Genomic DNA, 12,122 nt, shown 5'->3' with positions numbered 1-12,122 from the left:
GCATCGCAAAAAAAGGATAAGAGAAATCCTGAGTTCATTTTTTTTTTTTTTTCCTCTGCAGTGTGTCTAGCCTCTCTCCTCCCCTTAATCTCTGGGTGGTTCAGAATTCAGCTGCAGCTATGGACCTTCAGAGTCTGTCTTCTAGTGTGGATCATCTCACTGCTAGGGTACAAGGCATTCAGGATTATGTAGTTCACAGTCCTATGTCAGAGCCTAAGATACCTATTCCTGAGCTGTTCTCTGGAGACAGATCTAGGTTTTTGAACTTTAAAAATAATTGCAAATTATTCCTTTCTCTGAGACCTCGTTCCTCTGGTGATCCGGTTCAGCAAGTTAAAATTATTATTTCTTTGTTGCGTGGTGACCCTCAAGATTGGGCATTCTCCCTGGCGCCAGGAGATCCTGCATTGCTAAATGTGGATGCGTTTTTTCTGGCGCTTGGATTGCTTTATGAGGAACCTAATCTGGTAGACCAAGCAGAAAAGGTTTTGCTGGCTCTCTCCCAGGGTTTGGATGAAGCAGAGGTTTATTGTCAGAAGTTTAGGAAATGGTCTGTGCTCACTCAATGGAATGAGTGTGCCCTGGCAGCGATTTTCAGAAAGGGTCTTTCTGAAGCCATTAAGGATATTATGGTGGGGTTCCCCACGCCTGCGGGTCTAAATGAGTCAATGTCTTTGGCCATTCAGATTGATCGGCGTTTGCGGGAGCGCAAACCAGTGCACCATCTGGCGGTATTTTCTGAGCAGAAGCCTGAGTCTATGCAATGTGACAGGATTCTGACCAGAATTGAACGGCAAAATCACAGACGTCAGAATGGGTTGTGCTTTTACTGTGGTGATTCTGCTCATGTTATCTCAGATTGTTCTAAGCGCACAAAAAACTTTGCTAAGTTTGTCACCATTGGTACTGTACAGCCTAAATTCATTTTGTCTGTTACTTTGATTTGCTCTCTGTCATCCTACTCAGTTATGGCTTTTGTGGATTCGGGTGCTGCCCTGAATTTGATGTATTTGTCTTTGGCCAGGCGCTGTGGTTTTATCTTGGAGCCTTTGCAATTCCCTATTCCACTAAAGGGAATTGATGCCACGCCATTGGCCAAGAATAAACCTCAGTACTGGGCTCAAGTGACCATGTGCATGACTCCTGCACATCAGGAGGTGATTCGCTTTCTTGTGTTACATAATTTGCATGATGTTGTCGTGTTAGGTCTGCCATGGCTGCAGGCTCATAATCCAGTCCTGGATTAGAAAGCAATGTCTGTGTCAAGTTGGGGTTGCCAGGGAATTCATGGCGATGCTCCTTTGGTGTCAATTGCTTCCTCTACTCCTTCTGAAGTCCCTGAATTTTTGTCGGACTACCAGGATGTTTTTGATGAGCCCAAGTCCAGTGCCCTACCCCCTCATAGGGATTGTGATTGCGCCATAAATTTGATTCCTGGTAGTAAGTTCCCTAAGGGACGACTTTTTAATTTGTCTGTACCAGAACATGCCGCTATGTGGAGTTATATCAAGGAGTGTTTGGAGAAGGGGCATATTCGCCCGTCCTCGTCCCCTTTGGGTGCGGGGTTCTTTTTTGTGGCCAAGAAGGATGGTTCTCTAAGACCCTGTATAGATTATCGCCTTCTAAATAACATCACAGTCAAATTTCAGTATCCTTTGCCACTGTTGTCCGATCTGTTTGCTCGGATTAGGGGGGCCAGTTGGTTCACCAAGATAGATCTTCGTGGAGCGTATAATCTTGTGCGTATAAAGCAGGGCGATGAATGGAAAACAGCATTTAATACGCCCGAAGGCCATTTTGAGTACTTGGTGATGCCTTTTGGGCTTTCTAATGCCCCTTCTGTGTTCCAGTCCTTCATGCACGACATCTTCCGAGAGTATCTGGATAGGTTTATGATTGTGTACCTGGATGATATTTTGGTCTTTTCTGATGATTGGGAATCTCATGTGAAGCAGGTCAGGATGGTATTTCAGGTCCTGCGAGCCAATGCCTTGTTTGTGAAGGGCTCTAAATGTCTCTTCGGAGTCCAGAAGGTTTCCTTTTTGGGCTTTATTTTTTCTCCTTCTACCATTGAGATGGATCCAGTCAAGGTCCAGGCTATTTATGACTGGACTCAACCTACATTGGTAAAGAGTCTTCAGAAGTTCTTGGGTTTTGCTAATTTTTACCGTCGCTTCATCACTAATTTTTCCAGTGTGGTTAAGCCTTTGACGGGTTTTGATGTGACGAATTGGTCTCCTGCGGCCGTGGAGGCCTTTCAGGAGCTCAAACGTCGGTTCTCTTCGGCTCCTGTCTTGCGTCAGCCGGATGTCTCTCTGCCTTTCCAGGTCGAGGTTGATGCCTCTGAGATTGGAGCAGGGGCTGTCTTGTCACAGAGAAGCTCTGATGGCTCTGTGATGAGGCCATGTGCTTTCTTTTCAAGAAAGTTTTCGCCTGCCGAGCGGAATTATGATGTTGGTAATCGGGAGTTGTTGGCAATGAAGTGGGCATTTGAGGAGTGGCAAAATTGGCTTGAGGGAGCCAAACATCGTGTGGTTGTCTTGACGGATCACAAGAATTTGACTTATCTCGAGTCTGCTAAGTGGCTAAATTCTAGACAGGCTCGATGGTCACTGTTTTTCTCCCGTTTCGATTTCGTGGTTTCATACCTTCCGGGTCCGAAGAACGTAAAGGCTGATGCTCTTTCTAGGAGCTTTGTGCCTGACTCTCCGGGAGTTTCTGAACCGGCTGGTGTCATCAAAGAAGGGGTGATTTTGTCTGCCATCTCCCCTGATTTACGACGGGTACTGCAGGAATTTCAGGCCAATAGACCTGATCGTTGTCCACCGGAGAGACTGTTTGTCCCGGATAAATGGACCAGTAGAGTCATTTCTGAGGTTCATTCTTCGGTGTTGGCGGGTCACCCTGGGATTTTTGGTACCAGGGATTTGGTGACTAGGTCCTTTTGGTGGCCTTCCTTGTCGCGGGATGTGCGTTCCTTTGTGCAGTCCTGCGGGATTTGTGCTCGGGCCAAGCCTTGCTGTTCTCGTGCCAGTGGATTGCTTTTGCCTTTGCCTGTCCCGAAGAGGCCCTGGACGCATATTTCCATGGATTTTGTTTCGGATCTTCCAGTCTCTCAGAAGATGTCTGTTATCTGGGTGGTTTGTGATCGTTTTTCTAAAATGGTCCATTTGGTGCCCTTGCCTAAGCTGCCTTCCTCTTCCGATTTGGTTCCACTGTTTTTTTAAGAGTGTGGTTCGTTTGCATGGTATTCCTGAGAATATTGTGTCTGACAGAGGATCCCAGTTTGTGTCCAGATTTTGGCGGTCCTTTTGTGTTAAGATGGGCATTGAATTATCTTTTTCATCGGCCTTCCATCCTCAGACGAATGGCCAAACTGAACGAACTAATCAGACCTTGGAGACTTATCTGAGATGTTTTGTTTCTGATCAGGATGATTGGGTGACTTTTTTGCCATTGGCTGAGTTCGCCCTCAATAATCGGGCTAGTTCTGCTACTTTGGTTTCGCCTTTTTTTTGCAATTCTGGTTTTCATCCTCGTTTTTCCTCAGGTCAGGTTGAGCCTTCTGACTGTCCTGGGGTGAATTCTGTGGTGGATAGATTGCAGCGGATTTGGAACCACGTGGTGGACAATTTGACGTTGTCACAAGAGAAGGCTCAGCGCTTTGCTAACCGCCGGCGCTGCGTGGGTCCCCGACTTCGTGTGGGGGATTTGGTGTGGTTGTCTTCTCGTTATGTTCCGATGAAGGTTTCCTCTCCTAAGTTCAAGCCTCGTTTCATCGGTCCTTATAAGATTTTGGAGATCCTCAACCCTGTGTCATTTCGTTTGGACCTCCCAGCATCATTTGCCATTCACAATGTGTTCCATAGGTCATTGTTGCGGAGATATGTGGTGCCTGTGGTTCCTTCTGTTGATCCTCCTGCTCCGGTCTTGGTCGAGGGAGAATTGGAGTATGTGGTCGAGAAGATCTTGGATTCTCGTGTTTCGAGACGAAAGCTTCAGTACTTGGTTAAGTGGAAGGGCTATGGTCAGGAGGATAATTCCTGGGTTGTCGCCTCTGATGTCCATGCGGCCGATTTGGTTCGTGCCTTTCATTCGGCTCGTCCTGATCGGCCTGGGGGCTCTGGTGAGGGTTCGGTGACCCCTCCTCAAGGGGGGGGGGTACTGTTGTGAATTCCGTCTGGGCTCCCTCTGGTGGCCTTTAGCGATACTGCGGGTCTGGAGCTGGGCTCAGCTGCCTCATTTCCTGCTATGCTGTTTCCTATTTAACTCCACCTGGACCTTTACTTGTTGCCTGCTGTCGTTGTATTCAGTACTGGTTCTGACCTCTCCTGGATCTCCCTGGTGACCTGCCTCTTTCTGAGAAGTTAAGTCTTGCTAGTTCTTTTTGCTCATTGTTTCCTTGAATATGTTTCTCAGTATATGATGTGTTCAGTCCAGCTTGCTTATATGTGATTTTTCGCTTGCTGGTAAGCTCTGGGGTGCAGAGTGCGCCCCTCACATCGTGAGTCGGTGTGGGGGTTCTTGTACTTTCTGCGTGGATAGTTTTTGATAGTTTTTGTACCGACCGCACAGATCCCTTGCTTTCTTCTGTCTATTTAGTGTTAGCGGGCCTCATTTGCTTAAACCTGTTTTTCATTCCTACGTTTGTATTTTCCCCTTAACTCACCGTTATTATTTGTGGGGGGCTGTCTAAACTTTGGGGTTATTTCTCTGAGGCAAGTGAGGCTTTGCTTTCTCTCTAGGGGTAGCCAGTTTCTTAGGCTGTGAAGAGGCGTCTAGGTTTTTAGGTAACGCTCCACGGCTGCCTTTAGTGTCTGTGGATAGGTTCAGGATTGCGGTCGGTATAGTTCCCACATTCCCGGAGCTAGTCCTACTATTCAGGTTTACCTATCAGGTCAGTTTGATGATCCTACCACCGGATCATAACACACAAGTGAGACTAGGGACTATTTTCTCACAGGGGCGGAGGTATATATTGTGAGGAATAATCCCAAAATCGAAGGTGAGCTAAGGCCACCGGCATCAGGGGCTTATCTACAGCATTCTGGAATGCTGTAGATAAGCCCCGATGTATCCTGAAAGATGAGAAAAAGAGGTTAGATTATACTCACCCAGGGGCAGTCCCGCTGCGGTCCGGGTCCAATGGGCGTTGCGGTCCGTCGCCTCCTATCTTCTTACAATGACGTCCTCTTCTTGTCTTCACACTGCAGCTCCGGCGTACTTTGTCTGCCCTGTTGAGGTCAGAGCAAAGTACTGCAGTGCGCAGGCGCCGGGAAAGGTCAGAGAGGCCCGACGCCTGCGCACTGCAGTACTTTGCTCTGCCCTCAACAGAGCAGATAAAGTACGCCTGCGCCGGAGCCGCAGCGTGAAGACAAGAAGAGGACGTCATCGTAAGAAGATGGGAGGCCCCGGACCGGACCGCCCGCCCAGGTGAGTATAATATAACCTCTTTTTCTCATCTTTCAGGTTACATCGGGGCTTATCTACAGCATTCCAGAATGCTGTAAATAAGCCCCTGATGCCAGTGGGCTTAGCTCACCTTCGATTTTGGGGGTGACAGGTTCCCTTTAAGTATTTTGTGTGACACCACTCTCGGATTTAAGGGTACAAAAATTAGAAGTTTAAAAATTGCTAAATTTTTGCAAAATTTCCGTTTCTTTCATAAATAAACGCAAATTATATCGAATAAATTTTACCACTTACATGAAGTACCATATATCCCGAAAAAACAATCTCAGAATCAGTGGAATAGGTTGAAGCGTTCCAGAGCTATAACCTCATAAAGTGAAAGTGGTCAGAATAGTAAAAATTGGCTTGGTCATTAGGCTCCAAATTGGCTCTGTCACTAAAGGCCCCGTCTCACATAGCGAGATTGCTAGCGAGATCGCTGCTGAGTCACAAGTTTTGTGACGCAACAGCGACCTCAGTAGCGATCTCGCTATGTTTGACACGTACCAGCGACCAGGCCCCTGCTGTGAGATCGCTGGTCGTGTCGGAATGGCCTGGACCTTTTTTTGATCGCTGAGGTCCCGCTGACATCGCTGAATCGGTGTGTGTGACACGGATTCAGCGATGTCTTCACTGGTAACCAGGGTAAACATCGGGTTACTAAGCGCAGGGCCGCGCTTAGTAACCTGATGTTTACCCTGGTTACCATCGTAAATGTAAAAAAAAAAAACAGTACATATTTTTCAGTTTCAGCGAACGCTGCTGGAGAGAAGAAATGAATGGCGGCTTCAGCACCACAAGCTGGGGGGACAGCGCTTACTGTAGCGCTGTCTCCTGCACGGCACACGGACGGCACACGGACAGCATCCGTGTGCGGTACCTGTTTTACACGGACCCATTGACTTTAATGGGTCCGTGTGATCCGTGCGCTTCCAAGAACACTGACATGTCTCCGTGTTTTTCAAACAGACACGGTCCCTGAAAACACACTGACATGTGCAGAGAAACATTGATTTTAATGTGTCTACGTGAGTCAGTGTCTCCGGTACGTGAGGAAACTGTCACCACACGTACCGGAGCCACTGACGTGTGAAACCGGCCTAATGGGGGCTTTGGTTGCCACTATTTTGAGGGGGGCGGGAGCTGAATGTGGCTCGCGACCCTCTCTCAAGGCTGGATGTGGCTCGCGACCCTCTCTCAGAGCTGAATGTGGCTCTCAAGGTCAGAAACGTTGGGGACCTCTGCCTTATCGGAACCATTGCTGCAGGCCGAAGGCTGGGATGAGGGGGTGTCCAGTGTTGCTGCGGGTGTCCAATGTTGCTGCAGGTCAGCGCTGAGATCTCGTCTCCCGACATCGTGGTGCCGAGAATTCCATCTGCGCATGCGCCGGCCCCCGGATGCCATTTTCCCGGAGTCCACTGCACAGAAAAACATGGAACTGCGAGGGTGGGTCTGGCCTTTCACAAAATGCCGGCAGAGCCCCCGCAGCCCCGGAGACAACCTCCGCAGCACCGGACACCTCCGCAGCACTCCTTGACACCCCCTCAAGGCACCCCTGCAGCGCCCGACACCCCCGCAGCACCGGAAACCCACAGCAGCACTGGACACCCAAAGCGGCGCATCGTACATCGGAACACCCCCTCATCCCGGCCTGCAGCATCACCCCACTCCTGCTTACTCCAGCAGCGACCCTGGGACCCCGCTTCACCGCAGCCACCACCCCCGGTAAGCAATAAGGCTACGTTCACATTTGCGTTGTGCGCCGCTGCGTCGGCGACGCAACGCAAAACGCAAACAAAACGCAACAAAATGCACGCTAAAACGCTGCGTTTTGCGACGCATGCGTCCTTTTTTGCCGAAAGTTGGACGCAAAAAAAATGCAACTTGCTGCGTTTTCTGCGCCCAACGCTTGTGGACAAAAAAAACGCATGCGTCGCAAAACGCAGCACAACGCATGTCCATGCGCCCCCATGTTAAATATAGGGGCGCATGACGCATGCGGCGACGCTGCGGCGCCGAACACTAATGTGAACGTAGATTAAGACACATGGATTATAAGAAGCACCACCATTTTATAAAAAAAAAAAAATCCTATTTTTCTCCTCAAAATTTGGGGTGCGTCTTATAATCCGAAAAATACGGTATGTTTAAAAATGATGTAACATTTAGTAAGTAGAAGTAATTCCAAGTAAAAAAAAAAAAAACTATCAGCAATGTTATTTTCCACTCACCTAAATGCATCAATGCAAATTGTGCTGCCAATTCCTTGGCATCTTCCAATGATGTACACAACTTGTCAGGCATGAAGTAACTGAAGAAGACATTTCCAAATGATGGAAGAACAACCTTATATATGAGAAGCATTTTTCCATCCTGGCTGCTAGTTGAATACAAATAATATTCGGGAAGCTCTATGTTATTTTTGTGACAGTAATACTCTAAATGCATGACAGCAGAGTGGAACTGATTTGGCCTTAAGGAAAGCATGTTTGTTGGCGTAAGCTTTGTTCCAGAATAGAAAGGGTAAGTGCGTCTTTCTGGATCTGAAGTGGTGGAACTGTAAGGACCATAGAGAACTGCAGGAGAACTTGAACATCTTCCTTTAGATTTCCGACATCCTTCCTCATCATTTATAAATGTAAGCGAGCTTTCAGTATTGTAATCCAATTGGCCAAACAACTGTTGTCGAACGTTAGTATCCTTATTCACAGGTTTAGCCAAGGTAACTTCAATGTTGGCTCCATCAATGCATCTGCCATTCATTACAGACATTGCTGTAACTGCATCCTCTCTTTGAAAAAAATGAACAAATGCATAATCCCGCAATTTCTTTACACGGTCAACAGCTCCAGGCTTGAATCTGCTGAATTCAGCTTTAATAGTTTCCTCAGTTGTGGATATCATCAAATTCCTAACATACAATACTTTCACTCTCTGCATTGTTTCTTCATCAACTTCTTTCTCTGGATCGGCCCAATCCACCTGGATAGTTTGGCCCCATAACTGTAGAGTTCCTAGAATGGAAATTTCAATAAAGTTTATGGAAACTGAACATGTGTATGCAAATCACCTGATAGTACAGGTTAGCTTAACTTCACACTAGGCCTTTTTTCAGCGTTTTTTGTTCTGCCGCAAAATCTGATCTCATGGCAGGAAAGAAGCTACAGAAAAATAGCATGTTTTTTAATGCATTTTTGCAGCAGTTTTGGCATGCTAGATTCGTCTCTTGTGCACGCTGATAAATAGTGTTGAAAAAAAGGCCTATTCCACAGAATCAGGTTTTGGCACAAAAAATGCAGCAAAATATGATACCTGAGTTTTCGGTGTGTTTTTTCACCACCCATTCAAGTCAATGGGTGAAAAACACTGAAAAAAGTGACATGCGCTACAAAAAAAAATAATGTGCGTGCATGAGATCTGAAATCTCAGAGGCTTTGCTGTAAAAAGCCGCTGAAAATTAGCATTAAAAAAACACAGCAAAAACGCCTAGTGTGAACTTAACTTTGAAAAGAACCTGTTGGCCCCCCTGAAATGTCTGCTTTAGTAAAATTAGCAGGAGGTAACGAAGTAACCAGCATTTTTTTAATTAGCGGTGAAATGTGCAGGTTCTGTTACTCCTACTTGAAATGTACTTACAGCCTGATATTTTCCCTTATCATAGAGTCTGGCACTGTCAGCACTGATTATTTTTTATACATTTCCAGGAGGAACAGCACAACACAGTTTTATAAAAAGACACTCCAGAATTGTACTTAAAGGGAACCTGTCACTCCTCAAAATCGATGGTAAGGTAAGCTCACCGGCATCAGGGATCAGGGGCTTATCTACAGCATTCTGGAATGCTGTAGATAAGCCGTCGATGTTACCTGAAAGAGGAGAAAAAGAGGTTAGGCTACTTTCACACTAGCGTTTTTTTGCATACGTCGCAATGCGTCGTTTTGGCTAAAAAACGCATCCTGCAAAGTTAGCTGCAGGATGCGTTTTTTCCCCATTGACTAACGTTAGCGACGCATTGACACACGTCGCAACCGTCGTGTTGTGGCGGACCGCCGGCAGCAAAAAACGTTACATGTAATGTTTTTTGCTGCGCTGTGTCCGCCATTTCAGACCGCGCATGTGTGGCCGGATCTCCGCCCCCACCTCCCCGCACCTCACAATGGGGCAGCGGATGCGTGGAAAAACAGCATCCGCTGCCCCCGTTGTGCGGCACTTTCACTGCTAGCGTCGGTACGTCAGCCCGACGCACTGCGACGGGCCGAGTACGACGCTAGTGTGAAAGTAGCCTTATACTCACCCGGGGGCAGTCCCGCTCCGATGGGCGTCTCAGGTCCGGCGCCTCCCATCTTCATTCCATGACGTCCTCTTCTTGTCTTCACGCAGCGGCTCCGGCGCAGGCGTACTTTATCTGCTCTGTTGAGGACAGAGCAAAGTACTGCAGTGCGCAGGCCTCTCTGACCTTTCCGGCGCCTGCGCACTGCAGTACTTTGCTCTGCCCTCAACAGGGCAGACAAAGTACGCCTGCGCTGGAGCCGCAGAGTGAAGACCAGAAGAAGACGTCTTCTGATGAAGATGGGAGGCACCGGACCGCGACACCCATCGAAGCGGGAACGCCCCTGGGTGAGTATAACCTAACCTCTTTTTCTCCTCTTTCAGGTAACATCGGGGGCTTATCTACAGAATTACGGAATGCTGTAGATAAGCCCCTGATGTCGGTGAGCTTACCTCATTATCAATTTTGGGGGTGACAGGTTCCCTTTAATGTGGCATCTGGACCCGGATATAGTGCAGTACATCTGCAAGGGACATTTTGTTGGAGCCAGAGCTACGTGTGCCCACCGATCAAATGTATTCCACCATCCCCCGGCTGCTCTTCCTCCTCTCACTATTACAGTATTCCTGAAATTTTTGTCTTGTTTAAACCCTTCAAGACACTAGATGTATCTATACGTCATGGAAGGGAAGGACTTCCCGACCAATGAGACATATCTACGTCATGACGATTGCGTGGGCACAAGAGCTCCCACTGCCAGGAGTGGTGCCTGTACTGGCCCCAGCAGTTTAACCCCCAAGTGCTGCAATTGCTATTGATCGCAGCATTCAGAAGGCAGGAAGAGGGCTTAGAGCATGAAACTAAGGGGCTTTTGTCAGTGCAGCACAGACACTTAGGCCAGTCTCACACGTCCAGATAATTCCGGTACCGGAAAAATCGGTACCGGAGTTATCCGTGTCCGTGTGCCCGTGCGTTTCTGTGGCACATCAGTGTGGCACACGTGTGCTGCCCGTTTGCCACATGCACCGTGCAGGAGACAGCGCTAGAGATAAGCTCTGTCCCCCCCACGTCGTGCTGAAGCCGCCATTCATATCTTCTCTGCAGCAGCGTTTGCTGTAGAGAAGATATGAATAATCCTTTTTTTTGTTTGTTTCTCGTGTTTAACATAAAGATCCATGTCCCCACCCCCTGTGCGCCCGCCTGCTGTTATTAAAATACTAACCCGCCTCCCTCGCTGGCACTGCTTCCTGTCCTGGCCGCACCTTCTACTGTATGAGCGGTCACGTGGGGCCGCCGATTACAGTCATGAATATGCGGCTCCACCTCCCATAGGGGTGGAGCCGCATATTCATTTCTGTAATGGGCGGCCCCACGTGACCGCATACAGGAGAAGCTGTGGCCAGGACAGGACACTGCGAGGAAGGCGGGTGAGTATTTTAATAACAGCGGGCGGGCGCACAGGGGGTGGGAGGGGGGTGGGGACATGGATCTTTATGTTAAACACGAGAAACAAACAAAAAAAGGATTATTCATATCTTCTCTACAGCAAACGCTGCTGCAGAGAAGATATGAATGGCGGCTTCAGCACCACGTGGGGGGACAGCGCTTACTGTAGCGCTGTCTCCTGCACGGCACACGGACTGCACACGGACAACATCCGTGTGCGGTACGTGTTTTACACGGACCCATTGACTTTAATGGGTCCGTGTAATCCGTGCGCTCCCACGAACACTGACATGTCTCCGTGTTTGGCACACGGAGACACGGTCTGCAAAAAATCAATGACATCTGCACAGATGCATTGATTTCAATGTGTCTACGTGTGTCAGTGGCTCCGGTACGTGAGGAAACTGTCACCTCACGTACCGGAGCCACTGACGTGTGAAACCGGCCTTATAAAGCATAGCAATATATCAGCAATCAAAGTTGTGAAAGTCCCACGGAGGGACTAAGTAAAAAAGTAGAATAAAAAATAAAAAAAAATGTAAAATTCTTTAAAAAAATACAAATACATTGTACCCATAAATAAGTATTTTTATGTAAAAAAAAATAAATACATAGACAAAAAGTACACATATTTGGCATCGCCGTATCCCGAAAAACCTGTCCAATAAAACGGTCACACTAGTTAGCCCCTTCAGTGAATACAGTAAAAAAAAAAGGGAAAAAATGTGATCAAAAAGACTAATGTAAATAATAATTGTATTGCTGGAAACGTCATCTTGTTCTGCAAAAAAACAAGCTGCCATTTAGTTCAATAAGCGGAAAAAAAATCTATAGCTCTCACAATACAGTGATGCAAAAATACTTTTTTCTTTAACCCCTTTCTGCCATCGGACGCAATCAAAGCCCGCACCAAGCTGAGACATGTCAGCTGTTTTGTACAGCTGATATGTGTCCG

The 12,122-nt window shown here is 47.5% G+C and overlaps 1 protein-coding gene across 5 annotated transcripts in view; it reads right to left on the bottom strand.

The window, feature by feature from the left end:
• The window catches only part of RBM46 (RNA binding motif protein 46), a 118,867-nt gene that overhangs the window by 73,380 nt on the left and 33,365 nt on the right, over window positions 1–12,122 (bottom strand). For all 5 annotated transcript variants that reach the window (XM_077279386.1, XM_077279388.1, XM_077279385.1 and 2 more), the window contains exon 4: window positions 7,683–8,465. In XM_077279386.1, coding sequence (XP_077135501.1) covers window positions 7,683–8,465 — 783 coding nt within the window. The remainder of the gene's footprint in view (window positions 1–7,682; window positions 8,466–12,122) is intronic.

The sequence above is a fragment of the Ranitomeya variabilis genome, chromosome 1, assembly GCF_051348905.1.
Source record: "Ranitomeya variabilis isolate aRanVar5 chromosome 1, aRanVar5.hap1, whole genome shotgun sequence".
NCBI lineage: Eukaryota > Metazoa > Chordata > Amphibia > Anura > Dendrobatidae > Ranitomeya > Ranitomeya variabilis.
This window is presented reverse-complemented; position numbering and strand designations above follow the sequence as displayed.